General features: G+C 38.8%; 1 protein-coding gene across 1 annotated transcript in view; it reads left to right on the forward strand.

Moving 5' to 3' along the window:
- Positions 1-15,975, forward strand: part of LOC126253695 (DNA-directed RNA polymerase II subunit RPB2) — an 83,322-nt gene that overhangs the window by 37,256 nt on the left and 30,091 nt on the right. The window contains exons 10-12 of the mRNA XM_049955221.1: positions 6,804-6,960; positions 10,342-10,499; positions 11,022-11,257. Of these exons, the coding sequence (XP_049811178.1) occupies positions 6,804-6,960; positions 10,342-10,499; positions 11,022-11,257 (551 nt within the window). The remainder of the gene's footprint in view (positions 1-6,803; positions 6,961-10,341; positions 10,500-11,021; positions 11,258-15,975) is intronic.

Raw genomic sequence — 15,975 nt, forward strand, 5'->3', positions numbered from 1 at the left:
TTCTACATAACTCAAGAAATGGGTGTAAAATGTATTTGAGATATTTATACGGTCACCAAGCTTTTTCTTTTTTATGGCTCCTATTTACTAAATCTGACATTTCATTTTTACTCTTCCCCTTTGATGAATATTTAAATATGTGTCAGTCATTTGACGTCACTGCTGGATCAAGGGTTTCTCTATACTTCTCCATGTGTCGTGGTCTTTAGCTGTATGCATCCATATTGCACTTACATATTTCCTAATCTCTTCCACTATCTACATTTATATTGCCGCCTCAGTCTGTGCTTCTCTCTTTGAATCAGCGTAGTATTTCCTAGCTTCATGTACCTGCCATTCTCCTGGTTACATGTCCAGTTCACTTCCTTTTCATTTCATTGCAATTGTAATTACACGTTCTACTCCAGTGTTACATTTGTTTTCTCATTTTTTTCTTGACTCTCCATAGTGATTCCAAACAAGTACGTATCCATTGCTTGCTGAGCAAACTTCACTTTTGGGATGGTTTTCATGGCAGAAATCCATTTGCCTCTGCCACAAATCAAAGCTGGTCATCTTTCATTTTCAAATATGTACAAAACATTGTTTGAAAAACTATATGTAGTTTACAGAAAGGACTGCAGGTCATTCCTACTCTTCTTGATAATTCAGTTGTCACATATTTTCTTTTGCCTGGTTAAGGATACAGAGACTTCTTGCAGAGCTCTGGAGAATAATTTTGGTGATCTGGGACCCATGTTAATTGTTTCCTATGGATACTTGTAGAATTAAATTTAATCTCCTACATAATTATAGGCTGAAAGCAAGGGAAAAACTGTAGCTGTTACTTTACCCAAGGGCATGCAACTTTACTGTGTGGTTAAATGATGCCATCCTCTAAGGTAAAATATTCAGGAAGTAAAATAGTCTTCCACTTGAGTCACTGAGCAAGGACTACTCGGGAGGATGTTATCAGAAGAAACAAAACTGGCATTCTAGGTGTTAGATCCCTTCATCAGATAAGTAGCTTAGTGGTAATGCAGGAATAGCTTCAATAATGAATAAGAAAATAGGAATGGGAGTACACCTCTGTGAACAGTGTAGTGGGTGTTTCTATCATAGCCAAGGTAAAACATGGTGCCAATGTTCAGCACAGTAGTACAAATTTATATGCCTACTAGCTCTGTAGATGAAGAGATTGAAAGAATGTGTGGTGAGTCGGAAGAAATTACTCAGGTTGTTAAGGGAGAGCAAAATCTCTGATGGAAGACAGGAATTGCGTAGTGGAAAAAGGAAAGGAAGGAAAAATAGGGTACAGGTGGGGCAAAGAATGAAGGAGGTCCTGCCTTGTAGAATTTTTCACAGAATTTGAGTTAATCATTGCTAGCACTTAATTTAAGAATCATGAAAGAAAGTAGTATATATGGAAGAGACCTGGAGACATCAGAAGGTTGCAGGTTGATTATATAATGGTAAGACAGATTTCAGAAGCAGATTGTAAACTGGAAGACATTCCCAGAGACATATGTCGACTCTGACCAAAGTTTATTAGTTATGAACTGTAGATTAAAACTGAAGAGATTGCAAAAAGGTAGAATACTAAGAAGGTGGGACCTAAATAATTTGAAACAACCAGAGATTGTCGAGTTTCCAATGGATGTTAGGTAACAGTTGACCCCTAAGGGGAAAGGATACAGGACATATGGATAACTTTGAAAGTTCAAACAGTGAAGGCAAAAGAGGATCAATAAGTTAGGACAAGGCTAGTAGAAACAGTGGGATATCACTGGAGATACTGATTGTAATTGATGAAAAGAAAAAATATAAAAATTCAGTCAGTGAAACAGGCAAAAGAGAATCCAGGCATCTCAAAAATGAGGCTGGCAGAAAATGCAAAATGGCTAACCAGAAACTGGAGGACAAATTCAAACCTTTAGAACCATGTACAGTGTGGGGCAAATAAGTAGCTTGAAGAACAGAGTTCCATGATAGAAACAAACACAGCAGAGGGTAGGAAATATGGTACTAACCTGACTATAGCAGGTGTTGAAAGTGACCACCGCTCATCTCTTGGCATTTTTGGGCCCTGGTCAGCAGATCAAAGCTGGACTGCTGGAATTTTTGCAGTCTCATTCAAAATGTTCTGCCGCAGTTCTTTAAGACTGTGAGGGCTGTTGTGATACACCTCAGGCTTGGGGGCTCCCCCACCCAAAGTAATGGCACATTGAAAGCACAGGTGACTTGGGTGGTGAGCTAGGTCTGCAGCCAGACTGACCTCTGCTAACAGCTGTGTCAGGCATGAAGTGAGTATAAAAGTGCTCAAAGGTTGAGCAGGCTGTATGCACAGTTATTCCATCCTGTTGGAAGTAACTGTAGGTCTTTTCCTTCTCTGTTAATGCTGCACAAATGGTTTCAAAATGTTGGCAATGTAACGCACCAAAGACAGCGTCTGATGAAAAATGATGGGACCAATAATGCGGTGTGCAGACACCGCACATCAAACCCCAACCTTCTGATCATTTGTGGAAGGTATGTGGATTCCCTGCTGCCCCAAACCTGTGATTCTGAGAGTTGACATATCAAGAACTCTGATGGAAAACAGTACTAAGCAAAGAAGGGAAAGTTAAAAAGTGGAGGGACTATATAGAGGGACTGTACAAGGGAAATTAACTCGAAGGCAATATTGTAGAAAGGGAAGAGGAAGGAGATGATGATGATGATGATGATAATACTGTGAGAGGATTTTGACAAGTACTTGAAGACCTAAATCAAGACAAGGAACGTGAAGTAGGCGGCGTTTCCTCAGAACTACTGATATACCTAGGAAAGCTGGCCAGGACAAAACTATTCCACGTGGTGTGCAAGATGTAAGAGACAGGCACTAGCAAAATACCTTTTGACTTAAATAAGAATGTAGTAATTCCAGCACCAAAGAAAGAAGGCTAAGGTGTGGGCTATTAGTGAACTATCAGTTCAAGAAGTCATGGTTGTAAAATGCTTGCACGAATTATTTATATAAGAATGATAAAACTGGGAAAAGTTGCCCTTGAGGAGATCAGTTTGGGTTTGAGAGGAATGTAGGAAGATGCAAGACAATACTGGTCCTACAACTCTTATTTTAGGTCTTCAGAGAAAGCTTTTGACAATGTTGACTGGAATACACTCTTTAAAATGATGAGCGTACCAGGGGTAAATAGAGCAAGCAAAAGGCTATTCACAACCTACACAGAATCTGGGTGGCACCTCAGTTGAAAGTCATTAAAGGGAGGCAGTGGTTGAGAAATGAGTGTGACAGGGTTGTAGCCTATCTCCAATGTTATTCAATATCCACTTTGAGCAAGCAGTATGGAAAGCAAAGAAAAAAATGGAAAAGGAATAAAATCTTTATAACAGTCTCCATTTTATGTCATCTCTATGCCAACTCTAGTTATTTTGCTGCACCGATTGCAAAACTCATCTATTATACTGTCTCATTTCCAAATATATTTCCCTCGGCCTCACCTGATTTAATTTGAGAATGTTCCTCTGCCTTTTTTTAATTTTAATCTTGTATCTTTCATAGCCATTCTGTTCAACTGCTCTTCAAAGTCCTTTGCTGTTTAACAGAATTAAGAGTTCATCAGCAAACCTTGTTGTTGTGGTCTTCAGTCCAGAGACCGGTTTTGTACGTGGAAGAGGCCTGGTGACACTGGAAGCTTTCAGATAGATTATATGATGGTAAACAGAGATTTAGGAACCAGGTTTTAAATTGTAAGACATTTCCAGGGGCAGATGTGAACTCTGACCACAATTTATTGTTTATGAACTGAAGAAACTACTAAGAGGTAGAAATTTAAGGAGATGGGATCTGAATATACTGAAAGAACCAGAGGTTGTAGAGTGTTCCAGAGAGAGCACTAGGGAACAATTTGACAAGAACAGGGGAAAGAAATACAGTAGAAGAAAAATGGGTTGCTTTAAGAGATGAAATAGCAAAGGCAACAGAGGATCAAGTAGGTAAAAAGATGAGGGCTAGTATAAATCCTTGGGTAACAGAAGAGATATTGAATTTAATTGATGAAAGAAGAAAACATGAAAATGAAGCAGGTGAGAAGGAATACAAACATTTAAAAAATGAGATCGACAGGAAGTACAAAATGGCTAAGAAGGGAGGCTAGAGGACAGATGTAAGTATGTAGAAGTATCACTAAGAAGTATCACTAAGGGCAAGATAGATACTGCATACATGAATACCAAGAGCTCAGATGGAAAAAAAAGTTCTAAGCAAAGAAGGGATAGCAGAAAGGTGGAAGGAGTACATAGTGGGAGTATACAAGGGTGATGTACATGAGGGCAACGTTATGGAAATGGAAGAGGCTGTAGTTGAAGATGAAATGGAAGATATGATATTGCATGAAGAATTTGACAGAGCACTGAAAGACATAAGTCGAAACCGGGCCGCGGGAGTAGACAACATTCCATTAGAACTACTGATGGCCTTGGGAGAGACAGCCATGACAAAACATCTTCCATCTGGTGAGCAAGATGTAAGAGACAGGCGAAATACCTTCAGATTTCAAGAAGAATGTAATAATTCCATTTGCAAAGAAAGCAGGTGGTAACAGGTGTGAAACTTACCGAACTATCAGCTTAATGAGTCATGGTTGCAAAATACTAACATGAATTCTTTACAGACGAATGGAAAAACTAGTAGAAGCCGACCTTGAGGATGATCAGTATGGATTCTGTAGAAATGTAGGAACATGCGAGGCAATACTGACCCTATGACTTATCTTAGAAGATAGGTTAAGGAGAGGCAAACCTACATCTCTAACATTTGTAGACTTAGAGAAAGCTTTTGATAATGTTGACTGGAATACTCTTTCAAATTCGGAAGGTGGCAGAGGTAAAATACAGGGAAGGAAAGGCTATTTACAATTTGTACAGAAACCAGATGGCAGTTCTAAGAGTTGAGGGGCACGAAAGGGAAGCAGTGGTTGAGAAGGGAGTGAGGCAGGTTTGTAGCATATCCAGGATGTTATTCAATCTGTATATTGAGCAAGCAGTAAAGGAAACAAGAGCAAAATTTGAAGTAGGATCTAAAATCCACGGAGAAAATATAAAAAATTTGAGGTTTGCCGATGACACTATAATTCTGTCAGACATAGCAAAGGGCCTGGAAGAGCAGTTGAATGGAATGGACAGTGTCTTGAAAGGAGGATATAAGATTAACATCAACAAAAGCAAAATGAGGATAATGGAATGTAGTTGAATTAAATCACGTGATGCTGAAGGAGTTATATTAGGAAATGAGACACTTAAAGTACTAGATTAGTTTTGTTATTTGGGGAGCAAAATAACTGATGATGGTTGACGTAGAGAGGATATAAAATGTAGACTGACAATGGCAAGAAAAGCGTTTCTGAAGAAGAGAAAATTTGTTAACATCGAGTATAGATTTAAGTGTCAGGAAGTCGTTTCTGAAAGTATTTGTATGAAGTATAGCCATGCATGGAAGTGGAACATGGACAATAAATAGTTTAGACAAGAGAATAGAAGCTTTCAAAATGTGGTGCTACAGAAGACCGCTGTCGATTAGAGGATAGATCACATAACTAATGAGTAGGTACTGAATAGAATTGGGCAGATGAGCAATTTGTGGCACAACTTGACTAGAAGCGACTAGTTGGTGGGACACATTCTGAGGCAGCAAGGGATCACCAGTTTGGTATTGGAGGGAAGTTTGGGGAGTAAAAATTGTAGACGGGGACCAAGAGATGAATACATGAAGCAGATTCAGAAGGATGTAGGTTGCAGTAGTTATTTGGAGATGGTGAGGCTTGCACAGGATAGAGTAGCATGGAGAGCTGCATGAAACCAGTCTCTGGACTGAAGACGATATCAACAACAACATTTGTTGATGATTTTGTAATTCTGTCAAAGAGCAAAGTACTTGAAAAAGTAGCTGAAAAGAATGACAGTGAAAGATATAAGATGAAAATCGGCAAAAGCATAAAAAGGCAGTGTAATGTACTCAAATTGAATTAGGTGATGCTGAGGGAAATAGATTTGAAAATGAGACAGTATAATAGATGAGTTTTGCTATTGGAGCAGAAAAAGAACTATAGTTGCCTTAGATATAACATGAAAGGAAGACTGACAATAGTGATGAAAGAATTTCAAAAAGAGGAATTTGTTACTATCTAATATAAAATTAAGTGCTAGGAAGTCTTTTCTGGATGTATTTGTTGTGGAAAGTAGCTTTGAATGGTATTAAAACATGGATGAAATGCTGTTGAGACGGGAGGAGAATAGAATAATTGGAAATTTGGTGCTCCAGAGGAATGCTGAAGATTAGTTGGGTAGCTCGCGCAAGTAATGAGGAGGTGCTGGATGGAACTGGGGAGAAAAGGAACTTACAATGTCATTTGATTAGAAGAAGGGATCGGCCACATTCTGAGATATCAAGAAATCATCAGTTTAGTATTGGAGGGAAGTGGAGGGGAGGGGGCCAGAGGGTAAAAACTGTAGAGGGAGACCAAGAGATGAATACTAAGCAGGTTCAGATGAATGTCAGTTGAAGCTGTACAAAGATGAAGAGGCTTGCACAGTATACACTAGCTTGCAGAACTGTATCAAACCAGTCTTTGGACTAAAGAAGTAGAGGAGGAAGAGGAAGTATCAGGCTTTGGCATGTCTAATAGATGAGAAAGGGTTATAAAACATAATGACATAGTGATGGTTTTTTTGTTATCCTATAAATTTTATATGTTTATCAGTGCCAATTATTATTTGTCTACTGAAAATATTAAAAAATCCTATATAAGATTCTCTTTCATGACAAGGTGCTGAATAGGCTTACATTTGCGTCAACGCTGTCCCATCTTCGTCGAGTGAACTCACCTATAGGACGAGATGGCAAACTGGCAAAACCCCGTCAGCTACACAATACTTTATGGGGGATGATTTGTCCAGCAGAGACACCAGAAGGTGCTGCTGTAGGTACGTATATCCTCACAGCTGACAAAGGTGCTATTTGATAGTTTTGTCATTTTAAACAATTAAGATTCTCATATGCTGTGCATTGATGAGTCAAAACATTATGATCACCTGCTTCACAGCTTCTTGGTTTGCCTTTGGAATGCAATACAGCAGTAGTTCTGCATGATAGAATGGATTGATAAATAAATCCTTAGTACGAATCTGTGGGTATCTTTTGCTAGATTTTTACCCACAGGTCTTGTAGTTCCTGCAAATTGTAAACTTGTGACTTGTGAGTGCGGAACTGGCACCCTGTATCATCAGAGATTTGTTCTCTAGAGTTCATATCAAGTTAGTTTTGTGGCCATGACATCAGCTTAAGTTAACTGTCGTGCCCCTCAAACCACTGTAGCGTGTTTCTTGCCTTACGACACAAAATTATCATGCTGGAAGACACCTGCAACAATATTCCTGTAGTCTGTAGCTGTTAAGGTGCTGTAGATTATTATCCCAAATCTCATGCAAGCTCAGGTGAATGTCCCTTATTGTATAAAACTGCTCCCATTGCCTCAAGTCTGTGGTGCAGTGCATGCTTTGAGATTTCATTTCCATGTGTTTTGCCATAATAATCTGCCCTGTAGCAGTCAGTCACATCAGTGGATTTCTTATTTTTCAGTCCATTTAATTGGTCAAATGATTCTTCATTCCTCTGCCCCTCTTATATGTTTCGTTTCCCACAACACAACCAAGTGATTTCATTCTTGTTGTGGGCAGTGGTTGTAATGCCTTGGCTCATACTTAAATTTTTAACCCAAGTGAATAGACAAATAAGGATAAGTATTCAGATATATTATTAACAATGAATTATGTTTTGATTGTTCTAAAAATTTTTATTAGTAAATTACTGCCAAACGCTATTATTTCAGAAAACACAAGTTTTATAGAACTGCAACACTTCAAAGATTGTACTTAGGATTCTTCAAACTCATAATTTGGGTCACTGAAAGACTTTGTACATATAATTTTTGCACAGCTAACACACAGCTGTTAAAATTTTCTGCTCTTCATTGGGCATGAGGAATGCCACTTCATTCTGGAGCAGCTTATAGTAGTGTGTGAAGGATCATGTAGACTAGACAGCCTTTGTAGTCAAAGCAGCAGGAAAATTTTTGTCTCCTTCCGCCCACTCCTGGCTGGCCATAACCTTGATTCAGTACCTTGGAGATCTGCAAGTGAAAACATGTTAAATAAAACATGTTAAATTCACAAATTACACACTTGTTAATAACAGCATATTTCTGCTTCAGACAGCAAAATTTAATTATTTTGTGAATACACTTTGTGATTACCGAGTGGTATTGAATAATTTTTAAATAGACAACTTAATTTTTTCTGTAGTGCACCAAGACCTTTTCATGGAGGTGATAAACAGTAGTTTAATATGATCACACACCTGAAGTGTAAATTATGTTCCTGAATGAAATTAAACATGTTACGTATATATTGTATATATTGTATTCTGTTTCAGTTAAATCCTCTGATGTAGAGATGTAGCTGAAATGCTTATCACTATATAAATGAAATTTTTTATTTCAACACAGTTAAAAATGTCCAAACCAAGTAAAAAAAAATCTTGGAGGTTATAGTAAGGGCAGAATAGTCCCATAAAGACAGGTTTTGGGAACAGCAGCCTTTCTCCTGATACTATTACTTAGCAGCTTGTGCTTAGCAAAAGATTGAGGCTCACATAAATATAACATAAGGGAATGATAAAAACGTATTGAAACTAGCGAATCTGGTGCATGGAAGTCAATAATAAATCTGAAATGGTAAAGGAACAGTTTTAGAGATTATGACCATGAAACAGTATGTAGGCACCAAAGCAAGTTCATTGTGTAAGTCCGTTTTTCTATGTTTGTTTCTAAATAACGATCAGTCTTCTGATACGTATAATAGACATATTTTTACTTTTGCAACTCGTAGTCGCAGTGGCGAGCGTCAAAGCAGTCCTAGTGCAGTTAGGTGTGCACTACACAAGGAAATTATGCCGCTATACGAAAAATTTATTGGCAGACCTGAATTAATTCCCAAAACCAGGGGTATGAACAAAGTAGTTCAAATATCACTAGCCCTGCCTTGACGTGCGAGACAGTTAAAGAAATGTAACCACCTGTATACTACTATTAGCTCTGAAACAAACCGATTCCATTCCATTAGGTTCAAAATCTGTCTCACTGAACAACAAACATGTGTCATATATCATTGCCATGATCTACTTAACTCCCAAACAGGGCACTGTAACATCATCAGAAATATTAGTGAAGAAAATTCTGTAGACCAATGGTCAAAACGAGAAAATCCAAGAGTCACAAAAATCAAACACATCAGTTCTCACGGAAACAATATAGTTCATTTTGTTTTCAAGAAGCCTTAAATCTCTTAGTTATTTACACAAGGTTACCATTTAGTAAAAACACCAGTTTATAAATTAGGGTAGTTCATGGAATCATTTCATCAGGAAGCAGCAGTGTCCAGAAACCTTCAGCATTTTTGCTGTTAGCTATGAGATGGAAAAAAATGATCAGCTAAATTGCCTTACTAACAGTAGGTTGTTATAAATTAAGAAGAGTGGGAGGCTTCTAAAGAACCATATTACTGGCACCAATCCGTAGTGTATGGATTTGCATGCCTGTGTGCCTATTAAATAATATAAAGAGTTTTTCAGGTTGTAGACAGAAGAGTGAAAAATTTTGAATTAGTCACAGCAGCAAAATAAAAACAATTCAGTTACAAATATTAATGCAGTGTATACTGTCTTTGCTGTAACCACTGATTAATTATGCACCGTTATGAAATCTTCTGGATGTGTCTTTTTATTTATCAAATACAGATTTTATTCAGTCTCATTACTGCGGTTAAAGTACCTTTTGTATGGACAACGCAGTAGTTTTAAATTGTTTACTAAGTCCACACAGTAAAGAAACTGTGGCATCACAGCTGAAGTATTGATTAGAATTCCATTGATGTATGGATACAGCAGTGTTTTCCTTGTCAAATGTATGTCAGTGATCAGTCATCAGTGACCTTAGTGAATGGGATATTACATTTGAGCCACCTTTCATAATGCTCTGCTGAAATGGATACAGATTAATGGCACAGTACACACATTATATTTTCCTTCGTATCTGATATAGTTCTTCAGTCAGGAAGAATAGGTTTGTGTTATTTTTGGCGTGAAATATCTGCCAAGTGGAGCTCTATTTCTGATATTCACAACTGTGATTTGCTTACAAAGGTATATCGCGTATTCCTGTATTAAGTGCTGTTAGACCCCTAGTCATCAGAGTCCCTCTTTGTAAAAATGGTATTTTATTTTCCTAATTATTTCCTTACAACTTCCAGGTCTGGTAAAAAATCTGGCGCTGATGGCCTACATATCTGTAGGATCTCAGCCGTCTCCAATATTGGAGTTCTTGGAAGAATGGAGCATGGAAAATTTAGAAGAGATTGCCCCATCTGCAATTGCTGATGCCACAAAGATTTTTGTCAATGGCTGTTGGGTATGTACTAGAAATTTGTTTTAGATGGTCATGAGGTACATAGCACTCTTATCTGCAGGGAAAATAATGGCCGGCCGAAGTGGCCGTGCGGTTCTAGGCGCTGCAGTCTGGAACCGCGAGACCGCTACGGTCGCAGGTTCGAATCCTGCCTCGGGCAGGGATGTGTGTGATGTCCTTAGGTTAGTTAGGTTTAAGTAGTTCTAAGTTCTAGGGGACTAATGACCTCAGAAGTTGAGTCCCATAGTGCTCAGAGCCATTTGAACCATTTTTGAAAATAATGAAACTTCAAAGGTGTGTTGTGAGGGCTGTAATTATCTTCAGAGTGATCCCTGATTTTGTAGGAATAATACATGTATGGTGTGCTTTTGGGTATTCAGCAAAGTAGTTGCTTCCATTGGAAAGTATGTCGAATCTTCTAAAGAGAATTAAATTTGATATAGCATTGAGTTTTCGAATTTTGTCATTAATATTGTGAATAGTATCATGTTGACAGTACTTAATGCTGCTAAATTATATGTATAGGTTGGCATTCATCGTGACCCTGAACAATTAATGGCAACACTGAGGAAACTACGACGGCAGATGGATATCATTGTGAGTGAGGTGTCTATGATCCGTGATATCCGTGACCGAGAAATACGAATTTACACTGATGCAGGACGAATCTGTAGACCTCTGCTCATTGTCGAAAATGGTAGTTTACTCCTAAAGAAGAGACACATTGATAGATTAAAAGAGCGGGACTATGACAACTATGGGTAAGTAGTAACATTCCTCAATTAAATCAGTAATGATGAGTCATTTCTTTTTTATTATTCACTTGGGATCCCTATACACTGTTCCTGTGCACTACTGTTCTACTGTAGCAATATCCGTGAACATGGACAGTTCCACAGGTTAGGAAATGGATGGGGATTGCATTGTTGCCTGTTCCAAGTGGCAGTTGCAGTTCGCCCATACAAGTGCTTTGCAATTTGTGTAAGGGTGTATACTGAAAACTGTCCTGTTCCTTGTGTAGAATTTGTTGCTTGTCACAACCATCAGCCAAGGCAACTCACAAGTGGAATAAAATTTCACTAAACAACCTGCTACAATAATGTTGAATGCTCCTATTGGGTATGACATTCGAAGCAGAGCACTCAGAAAACTACTGAATGCTCATTGGCTGTTGGAGAGTGTTTGATGTAGGTGCATTGGTTGTCTAGGAAAACATTCATTAGATATAATAGAGGGAAACATTCCACGTGAGAAAAATATATCTAAAAACAAAGATGATGTGACTTACCAAACGAAAGCGCTGGCAGGTCGACAGACACACATACAAACACAAACATACACACAAAATTCAAGCTTTCACAACCAACGGTTACTTCATCAGGAAAGAGGGTTGTTGTTGTTGTGGTCTTCAGTCCTGAGACTGGTTTGATGCAGCTCTCCATGCTACTCTATCCTGTGCAAGCGTCTTCATCTCCCAGTACGTACTGCAACCTACATCCTTCTGAATCTGCTTAGTGTATGCATCTCTTGGTCTCCCCCTACGATTTTTACCCTCCACGCTGCCCTCCAATACTAAATTGGTGATCCCTTGATGCCTCAGAACATGTCCTACCAACTGATCCCTTCTTCTGGTCAAGTTGTGCGACAAACTCCTCTTCTCCCCAATCCTATTCAGTACCTCCTCATTAGTTATGTGATCTACCCATCTAATCTTCAGCATTCTTCTGTAGCACCACATTTCGAAAGCCTCTATTCTCTTCTTGTCCAAACTATTTATCGTCCATGTTTCACTTCCATACATGGCTACACTCCATACAAATACTTTCAGAAAAGACTTCCTGACACTTAAATCTATACTCAATGTTAACAAATTTTTCTTCTTCAGAAACGCTTTCCTTGCCATTGCCAGTCTACATTTTATATCCTCCCTACTTCGACCATCATCAGTTATTTTGCTCCCCAAATAGCAAAACTCCTTTACTACTTTAAGTGTCTCATTTCCTAATCTAATACCCTCAACATCACCCGACTTAATTCGACTACATTCCATTATCCTCGTTTTGCTTTTGTTGATGTTCATCTTATATCCTCCCTTCAAGACACCATCCATTCCGTTCAACTGCTCTTCCAAGTCCTTTGCTGTCTCTGACAGAATTACAATGTCATCGGCGAACCTCAAAGTTTTTATTTCTTCTCCATGGATTTTAATACCTACTCCGAATTTTTCTTTTGTTTCCTTTACTGCTTGCTCAATATACAGATTGAATAACATCGGGGAGAGGCTACAACCCTGTCTTACTCCCTTCCCAACCACTGCTTCCGTTTCATGTCCCTCTACTCTTATAACTGCAATCTGGTTTCTGTACAAATTGTAAATAACCTTTCGCTCCCTGTATTTTACCCCTGCCACCTTTAGAATTTGAAAGAGAGTATTCCAGTCAACATTGTCAAAAGCTTTCTCTAAGTCTACAAATGCTAGAAACGTAGGTTTGCCTTTCCTTAATCTTTCTTGTAAGATAAGTCGTAAGGTCAGTATTGCCTCACGTGTTCCAGTATTTCTACGGAATCCAAACTGATCTTCCCCGAGGTCGGCTTCTACTAGTTTTTCCATTCGTCTGTAAAGAATTCGTGTTAGTATTTTGCAGCTGTGGCTTATTAAACTGATTGTTCGGTAATTCTCACATCTGTCAACACCAGCTTTCTTTGGGATTGGAATTATTATATTCTTCTTGAAGTCTGAGGGTATTTCGCCTGTTTCATACATCTTGCTCACCAGTTGGTAGAGTTTTGTCAGGACTGACTCTCCCAAGGCCGTCAGTAGTTCCAATGGAATGTTGTCGACTCCGGGGGCCTTGTTTCGACTCAGGTCTTTCAGTGCTCTGTCAAACTCTTCACGCAGTATCGTATCTCCCATTTCATCTTCATCTACATCCTCTTCCATTTCCATAATATTTTCCTCAAGTTCTTCGCCCTTGTATAGACCCTCTATATACTCCTTCCACCTTTCTGCTTTCCCTTCTTTGCTTAGAACTGGGTTTCCATCTGAGCTCTTGATGTTCACACAAGTGGTTCTCTTATCTCCAAAGGTCTCTTTAATTTTCCTGTAGGCAGTATCTATCTTACCCCTAGTGAGATAAGCCTCTACATCCTTACATTTGTCCTCTAGCCATCCCTGCTTAGCCATTTTGCACTTCCTGTCGATCTCATTTTTGAGACGTTTGTATTCCTTTTTGCCTGCTTCATTTACTGCATTTTTATATTTTCTCCTTTCATCAATTAAATTCAATATTTCTTCTGTTACCCAAGGATTTCTACTAGCCCTCGTCTTTTTACCTACTTGATCCTCTGCTGCCTTCACTACTTCATCCCTCAAAGCTACCCATTCTTCTTCTACTGTATTTCTTTCCCCCATTCCTGTCAATTGTTCCCTTATGCTCTCCCTCAAACTCTCTACAACCTCTGGTTCTTTCAGTTTATCCAGGTCCCATCTCCTTAAATTCCCACCTTTTTGCAGTTTCTTCAGTTTTAATCTACAGGTCATAACCAATAGATTGTGGTCAGAGTCCACATCTGCCCCTGGAAATGTCTTACAATTTAAAACCTGGTTCCTAAATCTCTGTCTTACCATTATATAATCTATCTGATACCTTTTAGTATCTCCAGGGTTCTTCCATGTATACAACCTTCTATCATGATTCTTAAACCAAGTGTTAGCTATGATTAAGTTGTGCTCTGTGCAAAATTCTACCAGGCGGCTTCCTCTTTCATTTCTTAGCCCCAATCCATATTCACCTACTACGTTTCCTTCTCTCCCTTTTCCTACAGTCGAATTCCAGTCACCCATGACTATTAAATTTTCGTCTCCCTTCACTATCTGAATAATTTCTTTTATTTCATCATACATTTCTTCAATTTCTTCGTCATCTGCAGAGCTAGTTGGCATATAAACTTGTACTACTGTAGTAGGTGTGGGCTTCGTATCTATCTTGGCCACAATAATGCGTTCACTAAGCTGTTTGTAGTAGCTTACCCGCGTTCCTATTTTCCTATTCATTATTAAACCTACTCCTGCATTACCCCTATTTGACTTTGTGTTTATAACCCTGTAGTCACCTGACCAGAAGTCTTGTTCCTCCTGCCACCAAACTTCACTAATTCCCACTATATCTAACTTTAACCTATCCATTTCCCTTTTCAAATTTTCTAACCTACCTGCCCGATTAAGGGACCTGACATTCCACGCTCCGATCCGTAGAACGCCAGTTTTCTTTCTCCTGATAACGACATCCTCTTGAGTAGTCCCCGCCCGGAGATCCGAATGGGGGACTATTTTACCTCCGGAATATTTTACCCAAGAGGACGCCATCATCATTTAATCATACAGTAAAGCTGCATGCCCTCGGGAAAAATTACGGCCGTAGTTTCCCCTTGCTTTCAGCCGTTTGCAGTACCAGCACAGCAAGGCCGTTTTGGTTATTGTTACAAGGCCAGATCAGTCAATCATCCAGACTGTTGCCCTTGCAACTACTGAAAAGGCTGCTGCCCCTCTTCAGGAACCACACGTTTGTCTGGCCTCTCAACAGATACCCCTCCGTTGTGGTTGTACCTACGGTACGGCTATCTGTATCGCTGAGGCACGCAAGCCTCCCCACCAACGGCAAGGTCCAAGGAGAGGAAAAGACGAAAGGATGTGGGTTTTAAGGGAGAGGGTAAGGAGTCATTCCAATCCCGGGAGCGGAAAGACTTACCTTAGGGGGAAAAAAGGACAGGTATATACTCGCACACACACCCATCACTCTGCAAACCACTATGAAGTGGATGGCAGAGGGTATTTCTCACTGTACCATGTATTAGGATCTATTCTTATTCCATTAGCATTGAACAACAGTAAAATGATGTTAAACGCTTATGTGCATGTAGTAATTAGTCTGATCTCATCTTTGTGAATCTTTCGGGAGCAAAATGTGGGTTCTGTGTATTATAGATTCCTCATTTATCCCTTAGCTTCACAGGTAATTTTTTTGTCGGAATATCCCAGGTCAGACCACTGTTGTTAAATAACAATAAAAATTGCAGTCACCAATTTCAGTGAAACAGTTCAGTTGTTTGTGTAAAAGTTTACATTAATACCAAACAAAAATATATTCAAATAAATTTTAAAGTTTATTTTTACATAAAAAACATTCAAACAGAAAATTGCACAAAATGAGCATGACAATGGTGATGCTGTGAAAACTCGAATATCTTGCACTCTAAATTTTACTTTTTTATTGTTTGTTATATGATATTATGATGATGATGATGATGATGATGATGATGATGACGCAACACCACCCAGTCATATCGAGGCAGGAAAAACCCTGACACTGCCGGGAATCGAACCCGGGACCCCGTGCGAGTTTATATTTTTTTGTTATATATGTAACAATAAAAATATAAACTCCCATAAAACATTTTTAAAAAATTAAAATTGCTGTAG

Source organism: Schistocerca nitens, chromosome 4 (assembly GCF_023898315.1).
Source record: "Schistocerca nitens isolate TAMUIC-IGC-003100 chromosome 4, iqSchNite1.1, whole genome shotgun sequence".
NCBI classification, from domain to species: domain Eukaryota; kingdom Metazoa; phylum Arthropoda; class Insecta; order Orthoptera; family Acrididae; genus Schistocerca; species Schistocerca nitens.